The sequence below is a fragment of the Muscardinus avellanarius genome, assembly GCF_963383645.1.
Source record: "Muscardinus avellanarius genome assembly, chromosome: 3".
Taxonomy (NCBI): Eukaryota; Metazoa; Chordata; class Mammalia; order Rodentia; family Gliridae; genus Muscardinus; species Muscardinus avellanarius.
Window position 1 is genome coordinate 66,194,608 of NC_137788.1, and position 24,494 is coordinate 66,219,101.

The 24,494-nt window shown below is 36.2% G+C and overlaps 1 protein-coding gene across 1 annotated transcript in view; it reads left to right on the forward strand.

Moving 5' to 3' along the window:
- Window positions 1-24,124, forward strand: part of ACADM (acyl-CoA dehydrogenase medium chain) — a gene marked incomplete at both ends in the record, with an annotated part of 28,501 nt that extends 4,377 nt beyond the window's left edge. The window contains 10 exons of the mRNA XM_080692397.1: window positions 2,390-2,487; window positions 2,596-2,665; window positions 3,840-3,940; window positions 5,071-5,151; window positions 8,390-8,520; window positions 10,668-10,776; window positions 15,609-15,749; window positions 16,874-16,969; window positions 21,912-22,160; window positions 24,053-24,124. Of these exons, the coding sequence (XP_080548523.1) occupies window positions 2,390-2,487; window positions 2,596-2,665; window positions 3,840-3,940; window positions 5,071-5,151; window positions 8,390-8,520; window positions 10,668-10,776; window positions 15,609-15,749; window positions 16,874-16,969; window positions 21,912-22,160; window positions 24,053-24,124 (1,148 nt within the window). The remainder of the gene's footprint in view (window positions 1-2,389; window positions 2,488-2,595; window positions 2,666-3,839; window positions 3,941-5,070; window positions 5,152-8,389; window positions 8,521-10,667; window positions 10,777-15,608; window positions 15,750-16,873; window positions 16,970-21,911; window positions 22,161-24,052) is intronic.
- Between the last annotated feature and the right edge of the window lie 370 nt (window positions 24,125-24,494).

Genomic DNA, 24,494 nt, shown 5'->3' on the forward strand with positions numbered 1-24,494 from the left:
TCACATACATTGTTCCTTTCCTTAGTTTCTTCTTCAGCATGTTTTCCTATATATTCTTTCTGTGTTAACAACATGTACACATATTTATTTTTCCCTTTTTTCTAAATGTGTAGCCCAAAATAAGTGGCAGATTTATTGATAAATACTTCTTAAACCACTTATTTGATATATAGTTATAATTTATCTGAATTGCAGTTTGGTGCTGTAAGATGAAATTCTCAGACCTCAGAAAAGGGAGTAAAGTAAATCAGAAAAGGGAGTAAAGTATCAGAAAGAAAGTAATATAATTTTCCTTCTTCATAAAATGAAAGCTCCAGGCCAAAAAAAAAAATTTTTTTGAGGTAGTATTCCTTCTTTGGCCTTTTTTTCTTCTCAAAGTCCTTCTTGCCTCAAAATTCTTACTTTAAGTTAAAAAGCAATGTTTTTTAGTCTACTTGATCTCAGAAAATAGTTAGAAGGCACTTGAAATAATTAACTCATACCCAAATATAACTGATGATCTCAGAGCTCTTTAGGGTCATTGTTACTGCTTTTGTCAAGATTTTTTTCCCTTCATCATAATAATATTTTTTTGCCAGAATTAAATGAACAGAGTGATGATGGTAGTTTAGTTTAGTGGATCTTCTTTATTGAGATTTACTCTTGATTTGATATGACTAGTCTCTAGTTTCAGCTTGTTACATCCAAAGTCATAGAGACTAGCAGAAATCTGTGATGGTTCACAAGATGACAGGATGAGACAGAAATATTGGGGAGAGAAATTGTGAAACTCAAGTAAAGAAATATAAGTAACACCCATGACTAGTTGATTTGGTTCTGAATAAATTGAGATAATGTCTATAAGCAAGGATTTCTTTGAAGATTAAATTATATGTTATATATAAAGTCCCTATCTCATAGTGAACAAAGTAAGTCAGTAAATGACACACAGTAGATCTCTGTCTTCCCTATGCCTTACCCACCCACAGAAGTACAGTGTGTTATAACTAGTATTCTGCTGCTGCTAATTGGTAGTAAGACTGGAACTGTCATTTTCAACCTCTGTGCTTTGTTTTTATTTTTTTATCTATAAAAGGAGAAATTGGATCTCACACTCTGGTTCAGCACTAAAATTCTACTTCTCTTACTTTTTCTCTCTCCCCTGTGTCTCCCCATACAAATGATTATTATAGTCTTAAACGTTTTTGCTCATCCTTTTGTGCTTTTGCTCTCATTCCTCTTGCCTAAATACCCAATACCTCTTTAAAACGTACCCATCTTTTGGCAACTACATTAAAACACTAGAGGGCATGGATTTGAAAAAAGGCAGTTAGTGGCGGGTTCTTATCCTCAGTCCAGCTGTTGTATTCATTTTATTAGTTTTATACTTAGTCCTTATTTTATGTAAATGAATTGTTTAGATACTTCTCTTTTTTTTTTTTTTTTTTTGGTGGTGGTATTGGGGTTCCTGGAAACCCTTCTACCTCTGGGCTACACTCCCAGACCTATTTTGTATTTTTATTTGGAAAGAGAGGCTCTTAAGTCAGCGAGGCTGGCTTCGAACTAGCACGATCCTCCTATCTCCACCTCCCAAGCGTGGGGATTACATGCGTGCACCCCCCCCCAGCGAGATACTTCTTATTAGTAATATAGCAGGAGTTTATATTATCAGTGTCTTTTGAAAAAAAAACTATTATCACTTTTGCTAATGTATATTAACTTATTTACTTAAATTGGCCTGAGTTTAAAGTAGTGAAATTAAGCTGGGCATAGTGGCACACACTTGTAATCCCAGTACTTGAGAGGATGAGACAGGAAGATCGCAGGTTCACAGCCAGCCTCAGCTACTTAGTGAGGCTCTCTGCAACTCAATGAGACCCTGTTTCAAAGTAAAGAATAAAAAATAGGGTTGGGAGTATAACTTGAAGATAGAATGCCCCTGGGTTCCATCCCCAGTTTTGAAAACAAATAAAATGCTATTGATATCCTTAAATAATTTTTGAGACAAATTTTATTGGCTCTAGATGTGTTTCATTTTCTTAGACTGATTGTTGAGATCAGAGGCATGTTTTATATGTTAGTCTCACTTCAGTGTTAGGAAACACTAGATAAATCTGCTTACGAACTGGAAATAATTCTTTTCTAATCAGGAAACTCACGTTAGCTCACTTTATTTTGTTTGTTCGTGGAAACAAATCTTACCTATTCAGCATTTGTACTGATATAGATTTATTTATATATTCAGTGAAATTTTAATTAGCTAGGAAATACATGATGATCTTTGGTTTTCTGGTTAATCAAAGATTAACTTCCCCATATTAAGTGTAAATTTCCACATATTGACTTTGTAGGATATTTTCCCCCCAATACATTGTCCTGTTTTAATGTTTTCTAAATAACTTTTCCTTAGAATTGACTGAACAGCAGAAAGAATTTCAAGCTACTGCTCGAAAATTTGCCAGAGAGGAAATAATTCCGGTTGCTGCAGAATATGATAAAACTGGTGAAGTAAGTGTACACATATTAAGAAGAGTAAAGTCTTATATTTTTAATATTATATAAAATACTGTAGATTTTAAATAAATTATAGCTTTTTTCTTTTCTTTTTTCTTTTAGTATCCTCTTCCCCTAATAAAAAGAGCCTGGGAACTTGGCTTAATCAATACACACATTCCAGAGAGTTGTGGTAAGCTTTCTTAACATTTTTTTGTCCTAGAATGGATTTTAAAAAAGTAAAATTGAGCTGGGCATGGTGGCACATGCTTGTAATCCCAGCATTTGGGAGGCTGAGACCAGAGGATTGCGGTTCCCAGACAGCCTCAGCTACTTAGGCCCTCTGCAACTTAGTGAGACCCTGTTTCAAAATAAAGAATAAAAAATAGGGCAGGGAGTGTAGCTTGGAGGTAGAATGTCCCTGGGTTCCTTCCCTAGACCTGCAAAAAAATAAAATAAAAAAGTAAAATTCTACTCATTTTTAAAAATATTTGTTTGTTTGTTTGTTTGTTTGTTTTGTGGTACAGGGGTGGAACCCAGGTGCTTTTCTACCTCCGGGCTACACTCCCAGACCTATTTTATATTTTATTTGGAAACAGTGTCTCACTAAGTTGCTGAGAGAGAACCTGTGCCATCCTCCTGTCTCAGCCTTCCAACACGTGGGGATTACAAGTGTTCACCACCATGCCTGGCCCTATTTATTTGTTGATATTAAATGGCTTTCTTAGGCATGGTGACTCATGCTTGTAAGCCCAGTACTTGGGAAGCTGAGATAGGATTGCAGTTCACAGCTAGCCTCAAGCAACTTGGTGAGGCCCTCCACAACTTAGTGAGAACCTTGTTTCTAAATGGAAAATAAAATAGGGCTGAGGGTATAGCTCAGAGGTTGAATGTCCCTGGGTTCAATCCCCAGCACTAAAAGAAAAAAAAAAAAGCCTTTTCTTTTTGTTTCCCTATTGAGACTACCATATTTTCCTGCTTTTAGAAGCCTCAACCTCAAAACTTAGAGATAATCTTAACTTGACATAAACTTCAGTAATTTCTCTTTAGAATCATCAGTTGGTTGCATTTTATTATTTTTCCCAAGACTTTGTTAAATTTTAATCCTACTTTCTGTTCTACATTTCATTGAATGTTTTGGACTTCGGGTCAAAGTTTTACAGGAATATAGGTCCAAAATACAAATGGGAAGAGAATGTTTTGGAATTTTTAGTCTGTTTTAGAAATATATAACTTATTATTGTGCTAGCTAGAACACTTATATTTGCATATTTGCTTTTTTGTCTGGAAGAAATTAAAGTAGTTCACCTTTATTTTTATCAAGTACTACATATTATAATAAGCTTTTAAAAATTTTGATACCATAGGAGGTCTTGGACTTGGAACTTTTGACGCTTGCTTAATTACTGAAGAATTGGCTTTTGGATGTACAGGGGTTCAGACTGCTATTGAAGCAAATTCTTTGGGGGTAAGTTAGTTAAAAAGTGTCTATAGCTGGGCGTGATGGTATGCACCTGTAATCCCAGTACTTGGGAGGCTGAGACAGGAGGATCACAAGTTCAGGAACAGCCTCAGCAACTTCATGAGACCCTGTTTGAGAATATAAAATTAAAAGGGCTGCAATTGTAGGTCAGAGGTACAATGCCCCTGGGTTCAATCCCTACTACCAGGAAGAAGGGAGAGAAGGAAAGATGAGAAGAGAAGGGAGAGGGAGGGAAGGTTGGTTACTTGCATAACTGAACTATTAATAGTAACAGCTAAGTTAATTGATAAAAGATAGTATTTTATAAGAAAGAACACTAGATTCAGCAGTGAAACTTGTAGTTATGATTCCAAAGTTTCTTCACTGTGGTTCTGTTGTCTCTGTACTTGGAATCCCAACTGTCCTTGTGGGAAATGGTACAATTTTGGCTGCAGTTTCAGTGGGATTAAGTAAGGGCAGAAACTAATGCCAGCATTCAGGAGCTGGCTTGGTTTGCTGCAGTTGCTGGCAGTGTTGAAATTTAGTGAGCAGTTTTTAGGAGGCCTGATCATGTATAGCATGCTATATATTCTAAATTTAATCCCTTATTTGAAGATTTTACTAAAATAGATTTTTATGTATTATATACCAAGTCCAGTTTAATTTTATTAAATGTTTAGATTAGCAGATATATGTCCTTGTGGCTTTAGCAGTTTAAAATTCATCAATTTTAAGCTGGGTGTGGTGGCACATGCTTATAATCCCAGTGCTTGGGAGGCTGAAACAGGAGGATCATGCAGGTTTTGAAGCCGGCCTCAGCTATTTAGTGAGGCTATCAGCAACTTAGTGACACCCTGTTTCCAAATAAAATATAAAATAGGGCTGGGAATATAGCCCAGAGGTAGAAAGCCTCTGGGTTCCACCACCAGTACCACACAGAAAATAAAATAAAATAAAATTCAGCAATTTTAAACAAATACAGCAATTCTTTGAATATTTCCCCCCTACCCAAGTATTTTCCTTGGGTAGGGAATGTTTTATATAGGGAGAGAATGTTTTATATTGAATTGTAGTGTTTATGAGCTTACATATCTAATAAAATATCTTGCTTTTTTTAATACCAAATTATTTGGTAGCAAATGCCTGTTATTATTGCTGGAAATGACGAACAAAAAAAGAAGTATTTGGGGAGGATGACCGAGCAGCCAATGATGTGTGTGAGTATGTGTAGCTGCTGCTTTATTTTTTATTTCACATTTAAGAATGGTGAAGGTACTATTTCTCTTTTTTAATCTATATGTATATATTGGGCTCTATGACATTAAGATAAAAGTTTGCAACATATTTAGGTACAATGATGCTTCTGGAATGCCAAGAAAGTGTCATAATAATCCTCTGGTTTATTTCCACAGGAGAAATTGTTATTTGATGTTTCTGGAATACCAAAAAACATGTCATAATACTCCCCTCACCTTTAGAGTATTATCTGCTTAATGGAGTGATACCAACTTAGTTTTGTAGTTCAAAATGGAGTGGTTCTTCTGAGGAACTACTTCTGAGGAAGTTTGAATTGAATGTAGGGCAGTAGATGTTTGATCCTAGTAATCTTTGAATTAAGAAGACGTTAGTGTGAACATGTCACTGAAGATATATTAGCTCATTTGTTTAATGGGTAACTAACTTGGGGATAAAAGTTAGAGTTTTATTTGAGAGCAATTCAACAAATTTTTAAGCTGGATTTTCTAAGTATTAATACTGAGGTTCTATTCTGAAACTGTCCTTCCCATAAAGATTTTTACTTGCTTGTTTATTCGCCTTTTTACTTGCTCATTTATTAGTTGAACTGTTATTTCCATCTAGGGTGATTGTGGTACTGAATTATAGTAGATTATTATTAATTTTAAATTAATTTTGAGAATTCATCTCAAAGAGTAGAAAGTAATATTTGAAAATAAGTGTTTTATTAATTTCAGATACCCAAATATCAGACAGACTGCTTAATAAAGACCTTTATACATATTACCTAGATAAATTATAATTATTTTTTTTGGGTAAATGAAAGTTTAAATAGTTCTCAGTATTAGTTAAAAACTGTGGCCAGGTATGGTGGAGCACACTTGTAAGCCCAGCATTCAGGAGGTTGAGACCGGAGGATCGTGGCTCTTGGAAAGCCTCAACTACTTAGTGAGGCCCTCCGCAACTTGGTGAGACCCTGTTTCAAATATAAAGAATAAAAAAAATAGGGCTGGGGGTGTAACTCAGAGGTAGAATGCCCCTGGATTCTATCCCCAGTACCCCCCCCACACACACACACATACACACACACACAAAAAAAAAAAAATGTGCAAAATATCTAGATTATTTTCTAGAATTCTTTTTTTTTTTTTTTTTTTTTCCTTTCTGGTGGTACTAGGGATCAAATCAAGGGCTGTTCTACCTTTTCTTTTTTTTTAATGTATGGTACTGAGATACACCACCACCAAACCCAGCTGCTCTACTTTTGTGTGTGTGTGATACTGGGGATTGAACCCAGTAGCGTTCATCCTCTGAGCTACACCCCCAGCCCTATTTTTTATTCTTTATTTTGAAACAGGGTCTCACTAAATTGCCGAGGACCTCACTAAGTATCTGAGGCTGTCCATGAACCTGTGATCCTTCTGTCTCCGCATCCCAAGTACTGGGATTATAAGTGTGTGCCACCATGCCCAGCTCTTGCTCTACTTTTAAATGGTATAAGAGCTGGGTGTAATGGCACATGACTATAATCCCAGAATTTGGGAGGCTGATTCCTAGTACCAAAAAAGAGAGAGAGAGAGAGAGAGAGAGAGAGAGAGAGAGAGTATAATATCAACAAGGGATATAGTAAAGATAAAACAAGATACTTATGTTTATATAGAAATATCTTTATGGAATGCCTGTTTGGCAAAAATATATTAAAGAAATGCCTTCTATACCTATTAACCAGGTGAAACTGTTTCTCTTATAACTGCTAGTCATATGCAAGACCCACTTATGGGAAGTTTACATTTGTAACTTATTTATAATTGTTACTATTTTTCTGTTGTTGTTTTGGTGAGTAGGAAGCCTATAGCCAACTTTTTACTCTACCATTAGTAATTATTAATTATTTGAACCTCAAAACATTTGGTATGTATTATTTTTCTTCCTGGTTTTATCTTTATTTCCTCTTCCCCTTGATTTATTGTTGTTGTTTTTTCAACATATAAGTTACACTTATCCCCCCCCCCTCTTTTTTTTTTTTTTTTGCGGTACCGGGGATGGAACCCAGGGGCATTCTACCTCCAAGCCACACCCTGGCCCTATTTTTTAGTCCTTTTTATTTTTAAGCCAGTCTCACTGAATTGCAAAGGGCCTCCCTAAGTAGCTGAGGCTGTCCGCAAACCACGATCCTCCGGTCTCCGCCTCCTGAATGATGGAATTACAAGCGCGCACCACCACTCCTGACACCTTTATACCCTTTAGTACGTAAAGCCAACTCATACCCTACTGTTCCCTTATAATATGCACAGCATTCAGCCGGGCGTGGTGGCGCACGCTTGTAATCCCAGCATTCGGGAAGCTGAGACCTGGAGGATCGCGGTTCGCGGACAGCCTCAGCTACTTAGTGAGGCCCTCTGCAACTCAGTGAGACCCAGTTTCAAAATAAAGAATAAAAAATAGGGCAGGAGGTGTAGCTCGGAGGTCAAATGCCCCTGGGTTCCATCCCCAGACCTGCCAAAAAAAATAATAATAATAATAATAATGATAATAATAATATGCACAGCATTCACATAGTATAAAACTTTGGTGTTACCAGCTTTACAAACACTAAATAACCGTCTTATCTCAGTATCATTACATCTGTTAAACATTCCTTTTCTTTTTTTTGCCTCCTCCTAAAGACTCACTCTGCCATTTGAGACTTAAACATCATCTCTAAGAAGCTAGTTCCTCAAGTCCTTGATGTATGACTTTTACACTTAGACACATAATTACATTATAGTTATTTATCTTTACTGTTACATCACTACAAGTCTCTAGGAAAGAATATCTTTCACTTCTGGTTTCCCTATCTCCTAATTTGTAGGCTAGTAAATAGTAGATGCTCAGTAAATGTTTGAATAATTGAATTAAATGATCTTGTTTGTTAAAGATGCCTAACATTTTAACTTTTTATTGTTTATTGATGTCCTATGCCTATTTTTAATTTATAAAGTGGTTTTACATTTGAGCTATTTGGTTTTTCTAAAAACATTTTAATTTTAGGCATTGTAAAGATAATTTAAATATTGGCTTCAAAAATAAAATATGAACCTGGGGATTTAGCTCAGTGGTAGAGCTCTTGCCTAGCATGTGGAGGGCCCTGCATTTGATCCCCAGTAACAAAACAAATCCTGTTTTTATACATTCAAAGTATAATACTTAACATTTAATTTTTTATTTTATATAATTAAGGCCTACTGTGTAACAGAACCTGGAGCGGGCTCTGATGTAGCTGGTATAAAGACCAAAGCAGAAAAGAAAGGAGATGAATATATTATTAATGGTCAGAAAATGTGGATAACCAATGGAGGAAAAGCTAACTGGTATGTTTTCTGAAACATCTCTGTATTTCTTCTTAATTTATGTTCAGAATCTTCTCTTCTTATTTATTTATTTATTATGGTTTGTTTTTATTTTTTATTTATTTATTTATTTATTTTGGTGGCATTGGGGATTGAACCCAAGGGTGCTTTACCACTTAGCTGCGTGTCTAGCCCTTGTTAAAATTTTGCAATGGGGTCTCATTAAATAATCCAGACAGGCCTCAAATTTGAGATCCTCCTGCCTTAGCATCCCAAGTAGTTGAGATTACAAGTGTGTGCCACTGTGTCTGGCTTTTATTTTTAAGCCACAAAGTAAGTTATGTTCATGAAAATGGAAGGTCCATAAGAGATTATAAATAGTTCAGTGATTTTTTTAAAGACTGTTTTTAAGCCCCTGAACTATTTATTTTAGATTAACAAGAAAGAAGTTTAAATTATAAAATAAAGCTGGGCATGGTGGTGCACACTTACAAGCCCAGTACCTGAGAGGCTGAAACAGGAGGATTGGCAGCAGGCTCAAGACCAATCTCAGCAGCCTAGTGATACCCTGTTCCAAAACAAAAATAAAAAGGCCTGTTGGTATAGCTTGGAGGTAGGATGTTTCTGGGTTAAGTCTTCTAGTACAAAAAGAAAAAAATATTAAAAAATTATGTGGAAGCTATGTAGAGAGAAAGGGTCGTCGGAACTCTAGACGAAGAAGGAGAAACCATAGATGAGCAAATAAGGAGGCCTAACTGGAGGTGATGGGAGGGGGGAAGAGAAATTCCCTAATATACATGATGTACATTCACAAACATCAGTCACTAAGCCAAACATGAGAAGGAGGGAGGGAATGTGGAGGGAGTTGGCTAAGGGCTAATTGGGTGATGAGTATATGTGTGCCTCCACCATCTTGATGTTATATGCTCTTGGGTAATCCATGGATGTCATACTGTTTTAATCTGTGGTGTGGGCACAATGTCATTTATCCTACCAAAAGAGGGTGTGAGAACCCAATAGAAAAGAAAATGGTAAAGTTTTACTCCATTAAGTTGTATGACTACAGTGTATCAATCAATCAATAAATAAATAAATAAATAAATATTGCCATCCTAGTGAAATCTGATTACAAAGACGAGCGTCCCATGTCTTTTTTGGCTTTTTATCTTCATTCCCTCATCTCCTATGTCACCACCTCTTTGGAACTCCTGAAACTCACAGGGAAAAAACATTATTGGTATAGAACATTTCTTTGATTCTCAGAAATAAACCAACAGTCTTAAAACTCAGATTATTCTTTAGAGAAGACAAAATTTGACTTTATTACACTCCAAAAAATCCAAATATAAGGACTAAAAATAATATGTAGTTCAATAAAACACCAAAAATTATTTGTATTAATATAAAATGTTAAAAGAAAATGCTTGCTTATTTGTTAAAAAAAAAAAAGAGGAAAGTTTAATAAGTAACTGTAAATTTAATGGGATTCAACAGTATGATGTATTCGCCTTTAAAAAGCTAATGCATGATGGGGCATGGTGGTGCTTGTAATCCCAGTAGTTGGGAGGCTGAGACGGGAGGATCCAGGTTCACAGCCAGTCTCAACTACTTATTGAGGCCTTCCGCAACTTAGTGACATTCTGTTTCAAATATAAAAAATAGGGCTGGCAGTGATGATCAGAGGTAGGATGCCCATGCGTTCAATTCCCAGTACCACACACACAAAAAAAGCTAACGCATGGCAGGGGGTATTGTTCAGTGACTAGAGCACTTGCCTAGCTAGATTTCAGACTCTAGCACGAGTATGGAGAGCTAATTTCAAATGATGTAATAAAAGTATAGCATCAAACAAGAGTTTAAAATGGTGATGGTTTAGCCGGGCATGGTGGCGGCACGCTTGTAATCCCCCCGCTTGGGAGGCTGAGCAGGAGGATCGCTCAGGTTCGAAGCCAGCCTCAGCTACTTAGTGAGGCTGTCAGCAATTTAGTGAGACCCTGATTCCAAATAAAACATAAAATAGGTCTAGGAGTATAGCCCGGAGGTAGAAAGCCCCTGGGTTCCACCCCCAGTACCACCAAAAAAAAAAAAAAAAAAAATGGTGATGGTTTGGGGCAACACATTTTAAGACATACATCATTATAACTATATCATGTGTGTGTTTATATTAGGTACTTTTTATTGGCACGTTCTGATCCAGATCCTAAAGCTTCTCCTGGTAAAGCTTTTACTGGATTTATTATAGAAGCAGATTCTCCAGGCGTGCAGATTGGAAAAAAGGTAAAATGTGTATTTATCAGTGATCAAGGCCTTGAATATTATTTTAATATTGAATGTAAATATGAGAATTACTATTTTAGTTTCCTTTAACTGAAATACTTTTGCTAACTTGGAATAAGAATAAAGCTGTATTTTGATGATATTATGTGAAATAGTTTATGTGTTGAAGGGAATTATAAATTGCAAATAGTTATTTCAAGTCATTTTGAAAGATTGGCCACTCATAGTACCAACCTATGAAGAATGCTGACAACTGAGATATAATGAACCGAAATCAATCTCATCTACATCACCTGTCCAGTAGTTGAGTTTTTCAACTCAAAGGACTTTACCATTCTTTTCTATTGGGTTCTCACATCCTCCTTTAGTAGGATAAGTGACATTGTGCCCGTACCATGGATTAAAACAATATGACATCAGTGGATTACCCAAAAGCATATAGCAAAGAAAACTATCTGCCTGAGAAAAATGTGGGGTTGGCAAAGAGTCTTGAGTGTGGAAAGGCAAGCAAAATTTTTTTAAACAAGGATGATATAACATATTTGAAAAAGCTTGTAATGTAAATGTATGGGGACACTTTAGCACTTAAAATAGACTAAAGAGAAAAGAGTTTAAAACATGACAAATAAGCTGGTATGGTAGAGCACTCTTGTAATCCCAGTACTTGGGAGGCTGAGATAGGAGAATTGCAGGTTCACAGTCAGCCTCAGCTATTTAATGCGGCCCTCTTGCAACTTAGTGAGACCTGGTTTCAAAAAAAAAAGAATAAAAAATAAGGTTGGGGGGGGGTATACTCAGAGGTAGAAAACCTCCAGGTTTAATCCCCAGTATCACAAATAAATATAAAATAGGGATGGGGGTATAGGTTGGAGGTAGAATACTCCAGGCTCAATCCACAGTACCCAGGTGTGTTTTTCCCAGGAAACTGGTTTTTATAGTGAAGAAAACAGGTAAGTATTGTATATATGATTTGAGGCACATCTTGGAAGCATTTTGGTTTTAAATGTGCGGCTTGGGAGTGATCATGGGAAACAGGTTAAACAATGTCTTTTCATTATATCTGAATGGCACTCTATTACTAGAATTTATTTTTTTATTTTTTATTTTTATTTATTTATTTATTTATTTATTTATTTATTTATTTTTGTGGTACTGGGGTGGAACCCAGAGGCTTTCTTCCTCCGGGCTATACTCCCAGACCTTTTTTATATTTTATTTGGAAACAGGGTCTCACTAAGTTGCTGAGAGCCTCACTTAGTAGCTGAGGCTGGCTTTGAACCTGTGTGATCCTCCTGTCTCAGCCTCCCAAGCACGGGGATTACAAGCGTGCGCCACCACGCCCGGCTTAGAATTTATTAAATTATAAAGGAAAAAAAAAGGATGTTGTTTTCTTTCTGAGTCAGACTATATATTGTAATCATTTCCTCAAACCCAAAACAGACAATTAGTATTAAAACCTTCAAATAAGGGGTTATAGTTTTGTGCATTTATTGCCTCTACTTATCTTGCTTATAAAAACAAGATTAATTTTTTTTCAGTAAGGAGAATCATAGTGTCTATAGCTTCCTATCAAATGATTGAGCAAAATGCTAAAAATGTCAACAGTTAGTGAATCTAAGTACAGTATATGGAAGGACTCATTATACTATTCTTACAACTCTGTGTTTGAAATGATTTTGTTTGTTTGTTTGTTTGTTTGTTTGTTTGCCATAGTGGGGATGGAACTCAGGAGCATTTTACTTCTGGGCTACACCCACAACCGTATTTATTTTTTTTATTATTCTTTATCTTGAAACAGGGTCTGAGTTGCAAAGGGCCTCACTAAGTAGCTGAGGCTGTCTGTGAACTGCAATCCTCCTGCCTCAGCCTCCCAAATGCTGGGATTACAAGTGTGTGCCACCATGCCTGGCTCGAAAATTTTTATTTATTTATTCATTCATTTTATTTATTTATTTATTTATTTATTTATTTATTTATTTTTGTGATGTTGGGAATGGAATCAGGAACATTCTACATCTGAGCTACACACCCCACCAGCCCTATTTTATTCTTTTTATTTTAAAACAGGATCTCACTAAGTTGTCATGGCCTAAATTGCCAAGGCTGGCCTTGAACCTGCTATCCTCCTGTCTCAGCCTCCTGAGAACTGGGATTACAAATATTTGCTACCACACCCAGCTTAGTTTGAAAACTTTTAAAGCAAGAAGTTGAGAAGATATATTTGATGTTTTCTTTCAAAGTCAAACATACACCACATTTGTATGTGGAATTTGCCAAGAGTAATGAAAACAAACACTTATGTACAAATGTTTATTATTATTGATTGATTGCTAAAACAGGGAGGAAATTGGCCATGGATAGTAGACAAACAGTACCTCCGTATAGTAGACTACTACTCAGCCATAAAAGAAATGAATTATTGACCATGCAGAAACATGAATGCATCTTGAAAACAGGTGAAAAGTCAGACACTGAAGGCCAAACTTGTTGCTTCTCTTACATGACTTTCTGGGAAAGGAAAACTTTATGAAGAGAAAAGTCAGATCAGTAGTTGTTACAGGTTAGAAATTAAATAACTGACCACAAAGGCAGAATAAGTAACTTTTTAGGAAGCTAAAGCATCCAGTATCTTGACTATAATGATGGTTACATATATAATAAACATTTATCAAAAGTATTATAAATATATACAGTAGTTTCCCATTATCCACAGTTTTGGTTTCTACAACTTGTTACTTGTTGTCAACCATGATCTGAAAATATTAAATGTAGAATTACAGAAGTAAACAATTATTAAGCTTTTAGTAAATTGTTATAGTAATTGTTATAATTATTCATCTTATTATCAGCCTCTTACTGTGCCTAATTTATAAATTATTATTATTATTGTTATTATTTTGCAGGTCTGGGGATGGAACCCAGGGGCATTCTACCTCCAAGCTATACCCCCTGACCTATTTTTTATTCCTTATTTTGAACCTGGGTCTCACTGAGTTGCAGAGGGCTTCACTAAGTAGCTGAGGCTGTCTGCAAACCATGGTTCTCCGGTCTCAGCCTCCCAAATGCTGGGATTACAAGTGTGTACCACCATGCCCAGCTTATAAATTAAACTTTATCATATAAAAAAAGCATAGTATATTAAAGATTTAGTACTGTCCACAGTTTGAGGCCTCCACAGGGAATCTTGGAACATATATTCATCTCATATATGCATAGACTACTATATTTAAATTCTACCTTAATGACTATATATATATATATATATATATATATATATATTTTTTTTTTTTTTTTTTTTTTTTTTTTTTTTGCGGTACTGGGGATGGAACCCAGGGACATTCTACCTCCAAGCTACGCCTCCTACTTTTTTATTTTTGAAATAGGGTTTCACTGAGTTGCAGAGGGCCTCGCTAAGAAGCTGAGGTTGTCCACAAACTGCTCTCCTATGGTCTCAGCCTCCCAAATGCTGAAATTACAAGTGTGTGCCACCATGTCTGGCTTAATGACCATAATTTTAAGAAAAAGTTGGAGGAAAAGAAAATCCACTTTTTCACTAAGTATATTGTATTGCTAGCTCTATTTCTTAAACTAAGATTAAAGGTCCCAAATCAGATTTTGCTTGCTGTTTCCTGAAAATTATGGTTAAAAAAGAAAAAAAGCTTTCAAATAGATACGAAGTACAGCCTATTGTAGACCTTTATTTTATTTTTTGCAGTATTGGAGATGGACCCTAGGGACATTCTATCTCCAAGCTACACCGCTAGTCCTATTTTTTATTCTTTATTTTGAAACAAGGTCTTACTAAGTTATGGAAAGCCTCACTTAAGTAGCTGAGGCTGTCTACGAACCACGATCTTCTTATCTCAGCCCCTCAAGTACTGGAAATACAAGTGTGGGGCACCACGCTGGCCTGTTTGTAAACCTTTAGACTGATATTGGTTTCAAAGTTTGTGAAATATTATATTTGACTAAGGTTTGACAAACTTGTAAAAATCCACATTGCAAATGTGTTAGGTTTTGAGGGCCACATGGTCTATATCCCAGCTACTCAGTTTCACCATTGTAGCAAGAAAGTTGTCAAGGAGATATGTAAGATAGGTGTGTCCATATTCCAGTAAGGCTTTATTTACCAAAAGCATTAAAAGCCATTGTTTCTTTTGTCCCTGCAGTAGGTAATTGCAGATGGGCATAAAACAGTGGTGAAAGCTAAAACAGATGTAACTCGATGTGGTGGCACATGCCCGTAATCCCAGTACTTGGGAGCCTAAGAGGATTGCAGGTTTGATGCTAGCCTCAGTAACTTAGTGAAACCCTGTTTCAAAATAAAAAGTAAGCTGGGCGTGGTGGCATATGCTTATAATCCCAGTACTTGGGAGATTGAGACAGAATCATAGCCTCGCTGCTAGCCTCAGCTTCTTAGGTCCTCTGCAACTCAGTGAGACCCTGTTTCAAAAATAAAGAATAAAAAATAGGGATGGGGGTGTACCTCAGAGGTACAAGGCCAATTGGTTCAATCCCAGTGCTGCAAAAAAATAAAAAATAAAAAAAGTAAAAAGGGCTGAGGGTGTAGCTCACCGGTAGAACACCCCAGCCAGGCATGGTGGTACACAATTGTAATCCTTGGACTTGGAAGGCTGAAAACAGGATATATCAAAGGTTTGAAGACAGCCTCATCAAATATTGAGACTCTCATCATCCTAGTTTCAAAATAAAAATAAAATAGGGTTGGAGGTTTAGCTCAGAGGTAGAATGTTCCTGGCTTTAAGCTCCGGTACCACTCTTTCCCCATGCACACAAAGTTGTTTCTTAAAATATGACCTTTTTCTTCTTAGGAATTAAACATGGGTCAGCGATGTTCAGATACAAGAGGAATTATCTTTGAAGATGTGAGAGTGCCTAAAGAAAATGTTTTAATTGGCGAGGGAGCTGGGTTCAAAATTGCAATGGGAGCTTTTGATAGAACCAGGCCTCCAGTAAGTAACATAAGTTGATAATTTTTATAGAATTCTTTATTTAATACATTAAATAGTAGTTTTATTTATTTTAACATATGCTTGATGTGTTTCTTCTTTCTAATATATGTTTAGTATGAGTAAAAGAGATAATGGTACTTTTAATTTTTTGGAATATTGTTCATTGTTTTTGCTGCTCATTTTAGAAATTGTTTTAGCAAATGCAAAATTAATATAGCTTGCTGTTTTTACAGAAAGGCAGTTTGATAATTCCTGCTGATTATGTGCTCATGTGTTTCTTCTTTCTTTACTCATTAAGAATATTTTCCCTAGTCTAGATATGGTGGCATACACCTATAGTCCCAGTACTTGGGAGGCTAAGACAGGAGTATTGCAGATTCAAGACCACCCTGAGAAATTTTTTTGTGTGTGTGTGTGGGTCTGGGAATGGAACCCAGGGGCAATCAACCTCCAAGCTACACCCCCTGCCCTATTTTTTGTTCTATATTTTGAAACCAGGTCTCACTGAATTGCAGAGGGCTTCACTAAGTAGCTGAGGCTGTCTGCGAACCGTGATCCTCCAGTCTCAGCCTCCCAAATGCTGGGATTACAAACGTGAGCCACCACACCCAGCTACACCCTGAGATATTTAGTGAGAGCCTCAGCAACTTAGACCTCATTTAAAAAGAAAAAAAGGGCTGGAAGTATAGCTTGGAGGTAGAATGCCCCTGAGATCAATTCCCAGTACCACAAAAAAAAAAAAAAAAAAAAACAAATTTCCCTAGGAAAATTTCCCTTGTTAAACAGAGAAGGACTTTTTTCTAGGCCGTGTCCCTGAGCCTCACAAATGCCTGGCCTTTTTTTGGAGGGTGGGGGATGCTGGGGAATTAAGCCCAGTGCCATTTGCATTCTAAGCACCTGCTGTACTACTAACCTACACCTCCAGCCCCTGCCATAGCCTTTCTGTAGTAACTAATGTGTATCTAAGTGCTTATCCTCCCACACATACCCCATTTTCCTAGTGCCTTAAGCTGTAAGTCATGTCCTCTTTGTTTAGCCTTTGGCTTAGAATCATAGGCAGGTAGCCATATAGTGAGTTTTAATGACAGCATTAACTTTTGCTTTAAAATATTTTAAAATTCTAGGTAGCAGCCGGTGCTGTTGGATTAGCACAGAGAGCTTTGGAGGAAGCTACAAAGTATGCCTTGGAAAGGAAAACTTTTGGAAAACTGCTTGTAGAGGTAATTTTGATACTATGCTTGCTTTGTTGAAGTAGAAAGATACTTATTTTTATCAAGATATTTAGAAACTGGTTTTAAAGTACAAAATTACCTATTTCTGTTTTTTTTAACAAGAGGATATAGTGGTTGTATCTTTAGACTATGCCACTATTGGTCATTCTGTGAATTAAGAAAAAAAGAGCTAATATTTATTGGGTGCCTGTTATTTACCTGACACTATGCTATGTATTTAAATATATATTCTAATTAGACCCGTAACCCATTTCTTTTCTTTTTTTTCTTTTTTTTTTTTTTGAGACAGAGTCTTTCTTAGTTGTAAAGGCTGTTTTCCAACCTGCAGTCCTCCTGTCTCAGCCTCTCAAAGACTAGGATTATAGGTGTATGCCACCATGCCCAGTTCTATGTCTTCTTGAGCATCATAAGCAGTTAAAGTCTTCTATGAATTTCTGGATAAATTTATAACTGTATTTTTTCATATGTTGTTGCCCCCACTAACTATAGTCTCCCCCCTATAATTCATTGTGGGTTGTACAGCGGACCTTCTATTTCCCTTACCCATATTTCCAATCTATTGTGGACCATTAGGCTTATAAAATATAATGATGTATAAACCTAAATTCAGTGCCAAACTAATGCTCAAAAAGAGTTTATTTGGGAATAGCAAGGCGTTATAATCTGGATACACATGCTAGGGTAGATCATAGGCACATCTGAGAGGGTTAGGGTAAGGGCAGACTTAAAAAAGACTAAAGGAGAAATCCATGTAAGTTGTTCTGAAACAAAGGCCATTGGTTACAGGGAATGTCACAAGAGTTCACATTGGCTCGTTGATAGACACAGCCATTGCCAAGCAGGTGTCCTAGAACAAGCAGCTTACCTGGAATATTGCAGCTTCGAGGGATTTTGCGATAATTCCTGTGATAGGGCATTTATGTGCAAGGGCCCTCCTATAGGGAGTCTTGGCTCCAGTTTGTTAGAGTTTGATATACCTGTCATCATTTTGTTACTAGCCACTTTCACAATTGTCACAATAATGTTTAGTTGCTATAAAAGTTGCTAAATGTTTGCTCTGGCTTCTGTACCATGAACAAGTAACAGTTTATGGGCGGTTATTATGGGCAGACCAAACTTGCATTAGTACTTCCCTATGTTCATTAAGCTGGGTTTCATAATCTGTGTCTCTGCTGTGTTCTAAGATAATTTTCTCAGATCTACCCTCCAGTTCTCTGATCCTTTGCCTAATCTGCTACTATTGTTTTTTTTTTTTAATTTCTATTTCCATGGGATATATTTGGTTCTTTTCCATTCCATCTTTTATTCTTTAATGATACTTCAGTTTTTCAACATCATATTCCTTTCACTTTTATCTCCTTAGTCATACAAAAATTCTTGATTTATAGTAAAACTTCATAGTTTTTCCTTTTTTTTCTTTCTTTTCTTGGTACTGGAGATTAAACCCAGAAGCATTCTACTTTAGTTCCAAGCTATTTAATTTTATTCTTTTTACTTTGAAACAGAGTTGCTGAACTGTGGTCCTCCTGTTTCAGCTTCCCAAATACTGGGATTACAAGCATATGCCACCATGCCCAGCTTATCTCAGATTCTTAGGGTGCTAATTCATTAGTCTATTGTATCTGCTAGACTCTAATATGGCCAGTAACTTTCTGGTTTTTTATTTTGGTATTGGGGATTGAACCCAGGGCATTCTACCTCTACCCTAGTCCTATTTTATTTTTTTTTATTTTGAAACAAGGCCTCACTAAGTTGTAAAGGGCCTCACTGCATTGCTGAAGCTGTCCACTAACCTGTAATCCTAATCCTTCTGTCCCAGCCTCCCAATTACTGGGATTGCAAGTGTGCAAAGGGCCTCACTAAGTAGCTGAGGCTGTCCTCAAACCGTGATCCTCCTGTCTTAGCCTACCAAATGCTGGAATTAGAAGCATGCACCACCACACCTGGCTTACCCTAAAACTTTTAATGTTACTCTTGAGATAATACATATGATAAATCAAATATTCAGAAATAATATACAGCAATATAAGATTTAAATTCCAAAATAGGAGCTATAAGATGGAGTTACAGATACCGAAAAGAGAGTTTATCATACATAGGCTGATCATATCACAGGAAATCTGAACTGAGTTTAAAAGTTTTTCAAAGTATGGCTGGAAAAACAACTGAATGAGACTCACTGAGAGTGTTTATTAAAAATACACAAGCCATCCAAGTATGTTGGCACATGCCTATAATCGAGTACTTGGGGAGACTGAGACAGGAGGATTGCATGTTCAAAACCAGCCTCAGCAACTTAGCAAGATTCTCAGCAACCTTGTGGGACTTTGTTTCAAAATAAAAATTCAAAAGGGCTTGGTGTGTAGCTCAGAAGTAGAATGCCTCAAGTTCAGTTGCCAGTACCACAAAAACAAAACTAAACAAGTAAACAAAAAACACATAATCCTGAGCACCACTCCAGATATTTTATATCAAAATATTTTGAGAAGTATGAACATCTTAAAATAACTGATTTACCAGTTTGTGGTAAAAGAAGCAATTGCATTTGTTGTTCATAGAAATATAAATTGATTTAACTGTTGTGAATCGCATTTGGCAATACAATACCAAAAGTATTACCTTGTGGCACACATAATTCTACAGCTATATTCCATATGATATTTACCTTTCTTTTCAGAATTGTGTAGAAACAACCAAAATGTTGATCATCCATAGCACGGATGGAATACTTTATAGCTATAAAAGTAAATAGAGAAGTTTATTCTTTATTGATAAAGAAATCTCTCTGAAACTTTAGAAGAAAGACATTATACATGTATTTCCTTACATGTGTATAAAATATCTCTGAGAGGATATAAAAACCACATTGGGTAATTCCTAGAAGGGGAGTTTAGAGGGGTGGGCAGAGAGCAGGGATGATAGAAGAAAGAAAAACATTTCTATTATATATCTGTGTCAGTCAGCTTTGTGTAGCTGTGACAAAATACCTGAGACAGCCACCTTATACAGAGGAATGATTCATTTTGGCTTTTGGTTTCAGAAGTTTCTGTCCTTGGTCACTGGGCCCCATCACTTTGGGTGTGTGTTGATTAGGGAGGGCATGATGGCAGGAAACACATGGACCAGCAAAGCTGCTCACCTCCTGGCAACCAGGAAGCAGGGAGAAAGAAGAAGGGGCTAGGACCTTTGTACACCCTTCAAAGGCATGCCCCTAGTGTCCTGTTCCTCCAAATGGGTCCCACTTCCTAAAGTTTCACCACTTCCCAAAAGCACCATGAGCTGGAAACCAGCCTTGAGCCTGAGCTTTGCTTTGGGGGACATTTAAGATTTAAACCATAGCGATATTCATTTATACTTTTTGGACTCTGAACTGGTGGATATTTTACCTCTTCAAAAAGTGAAGATTTAAAAAAAAAAACTTTAAAAAATTATTGGCTTAGAAGAATGGGTCCAATTCAGACAAGGAACAGTAAGGAGGATATTAGCCTTCTTGCACATAGGAGTTACTCGTACTGGTTAGTTAGGCCTAATTATGGTGCCAATCTCAAGCAATTTATCACATTCAAAAGCAGTGCAACCAGGTTCATATTACTAAATATAGGAAATTAAGCAGCTTGGGTTTTTATTTTTATGACCTTTGGTTCATATTGGTGTGTGCTTAGTCATAGAATTTATGGTTTTTATAACAGCTAAGTCTTCAGAATCCATTTAGGTGCTGCTTACCACAATGCGGCAAGGTTTCTAATCATCTTAATTTATTGTTTCTGCATGCCCACAGGACTTTTTAAAATGTATTTTATTTCAAAGTACTATTCCAATTTTACTGTAAGGCAGTTTATATTATAGCAATATAAGTCAAATTAAGTAATAAAATTCATCCATAATCCTACCATTCAGAAGTAATTTTGCTCAGTATTCTCTTTTTTCATGAGTATGTTTATCCAAAGTTGTATTAATACTGTGTATTTGAAAATATATGAAATACTTATTTTTATCCTTTAACACATCTTGACCCTATAAATAGAGCACTTGTCATCTCTTATTAAAAGAATTCATTTTAATACCGTGTGTGCTGGTGCACGCTTATAATCCCTGTACTTGGGAGGCTGAGACAGGAGGATCGCACTGGTTCGAAGCCAGCCTCAGCTACTTAGTGAGACCCGGTTTCCAAACAAAATATAAAAATAGGTCTGGGAGTATAGCCTGGAAGTAGAAAATCCCTGGGTTCTACCCCTCCTAGTACCACCAAAAAAAAAAAAAAATATATATATATATATATATATATATATATATATATATTCATTTTATGAATCTCTAGGGAATACAAAGCATCTTATCAGTATCTGAAGATACAGTGTAATTTTTCTCTCTGTAGCAGTTTTCTTTTAAAAAGTGCCAGCAGACACTAAAAGAACATAAAATTTTTGTGGTATTTGTGCTTAGACTGAATAAACTCATTTCAATTGTGAGAAAACATTAGATGAACCCAAACTGATGAGAAACATTTTTAAAAAATAAGGGACATTTAACAAAAAAATGATCTGTTAACATTCTTCAAAAGGGCAGAGGTCATGAAAGACAAGGAAAGATTGAGGAAACAGCTTGGGAGAGACAGAAGAAATAACTAAATTCATATATGATCCTAGAAGAGAAAGAATGTTAGTAGAAAACCTGACCAAATTTGAGGAAAGCCTGTTGTTGATAATATTGTACCAATATGAATGCCCTATCCTTGATTATTAGTTATGTTATGATATGTCAAAATTAGATGAAGCTGGCTGTGACTTTTATGAAATTAAATTTTCTGAATTAAATTGTAAAATTAGTTCCAAATATAAAGTATAAAAGATGGTCCTAGGGAAAAAAATTTTAGATTTTGTCAATAGATATCCTTAAACAGGTTTTTTTTTTTTTTTTTTTTTCATTCTAGCACCAAGGAATAGCATTTTTGCTGGCAGAAATGGCAATGAAAGTTGAACTAGCTAGATTAAGTTACCAGAGAGCAGCTTGGGAGGTGGACTCTGGTCGCCGAAATACTTTTTATGCCTCTATTGCAAAGGCATTTGCTGGAGATGTTGCAAATCAGTTAGCCACTGATGCTGTGCAGATATTTGGAGGCTATGGATTTAATACAGAATATCCTGTAGAAAAACTAATGCGGGATGCCAAGATTTACCAGGTAATGTTAAAAATGATTTTTGTTCTATATTAGAGTGTAGAATATTTATCAATGACAAAATAGATTTCTGAATATTTAGATATTTTATACCAATAGTCATGATAATTGATTATTATTGATTGCTGTAAGCTCGTTTTGGGAACTAATGTGTATAAAAATGTTTTGTTGTTTTTTAATTGACTGTAGGTCTTAAGAGAGAATAAGCTAGCAAAGTAATGATACAGACATAAAGTATGTCTGGATCAGCCCTTTTTGAGTTTTAACATCCTAGCTAAGTGTAACCCACATTCTCCTCTCTAAAAAGTATGCATACTGTGTGTGTGTGTGTGTGTGTGTGTGTGTGTGTGTGTGTGTGTGTGTGTGTGTTACTGGGGATAGAATCCAGGGGCATTCTACCTCCAAGCTATACCCTTGGCCCTATTTTTTATTCTTTATTTTGAAATAGTATCTCACTGAGTTGCAAAGGGTCTTACTAAGTAGCTGAGGCTGTATACAAACCACAATCCTCTTGTCTCAGCCTCAAGTGCTGAGATTACAAGTCTGTGCCACCACGCCCGGCCTGCATAATATCTTAAATTATTTTGTTTTGTCTTGCCTGAAAGCTTTTGAATTAATTGTAGTCAAAAGCCAACAACATAAGGAGATAGTAATATATATATGATTTCTAAGTTAGAAAAACTCAGGAGTAATTTAGTAAATAAAAGCTGAGCATAGTGGCACACACTTGTAATCCCAGTACTTGGGAGACTGAGTCAGAAGAATCTCAGGTTCTCAGCCAGCCTCAGCAATTTATTGAGACTCTTCACAATTTAGTGAGACTCTGTTTCAAAATAAAGAATAAAAAACAAAATAGGGCTGGAGGTGTAGCTTAGGGGTAGAGTGCCCCTGGGTTTTACCCCCAGTACCACACACACACAATAGTAAATAAAATAAAAATGTGTGTGGGCTCTATTTGTGGCTTAATTATAACTCATGCTCCTTAATATTCCTTTCTGTGGGTTCTTCCACCCCCCAGGTAACTAACAAATCTAGTCCTTTGAAATCCTGAGGTAGAATCAGAATGTTCAAGTGAAAAGAAATGTTAGGCATGTATAATACAGCATCTCCATATAGACATGAAAAGACCAAACACCAGAATTTGTGCCTTATCCAAAGTCACAGGCTCATCTGGTAGTGATCTCCCTCTCCTAGAGCCTGTCATTTTGGATTAGTATCTGACATTTAACTTTTCTCTGCTACCTGAGCTAGGGTTAAAAGTTTAGAATGGAGGTGAGGGCTAACTACCAGGAATATGTAAGTGACCAAAACCAAATCTTCCAGCATCTTTATTTCTTTCACAGCTCTGTGTCTCAGATAGCAGGAGAGAAAAAAAATCAGGCTTAATATCATGAATAGAAAATAGCTGAAAGTAGCTGGGCGTGGTGGCGCACGCTTGTAATCCCCGCTCTTGGGAGGCTGAGACAGGAGGATCATGCAGGTTCGAAGCCAGCCTCAGCTACTTAGTGAGGCTCTCAGCAACTTAGTGAGACCCTGTTTCCAAATAAAATATAAAATAGGTCTGGAGTTAGCCCGGAGGTAGAAAGCCTCTGATTTCCACCCCCAGTACCACCAAAATATAATAAATAAATAAATAAAAATATATATAGGTACCTTTTCTTTGTTGTGAAGATTCTTTTCCAAATTTTGATAAGGTGACTTCTTATAATAACTAAACTATTTTTACAGGTTTCACAAAATTGTGTTTAAGAATCTCTGTAGCCTACAGACCCTAAAATATAGTTTATATATTTGGTTTGTTATTAGAGTGGAGCTTAAACTATTGTCCAAAATACTGAATAAGTAAGGAATTATGCAAAATAGATATTTAATCTGTTTTTATATTTTTCTTGCAGATTTATGAAGGCACTTCACAAATTCAAAGGCTTATTATAGCCCGTGAGCATATTAACAGGTATAAAAATTAAGAGATGACTTATAGAAACATGACTAATCATCGAATAACTAGAACATGATCTACTATGTATGCTTCAGAAAGGGCTTTATTATTTGTCCAGTGAAAATAAAGCTAAGTGCTCTTATAGAAATCTATGTAACTGATTCTAGTAAGAGTTTGGATTTTTGTTTAACTGTGTGATTTCCCTTTTTTCAAATAGATTTTGTTTCATTGCAGTTTTACAATTATGTGTCAGCGAGGCGTGGTGGTGCTCACCCATAGTCTCTGCTAATTAGGAGGCTAAGCAGAAGATCACAAGTTTGAGGCAGCCTAGAAAAAGTCATGAGAGTCTGTTTGAAATTTAAAAGCCCAGAGTGGGGTAGGGGGTAGCTCAGTAGTTG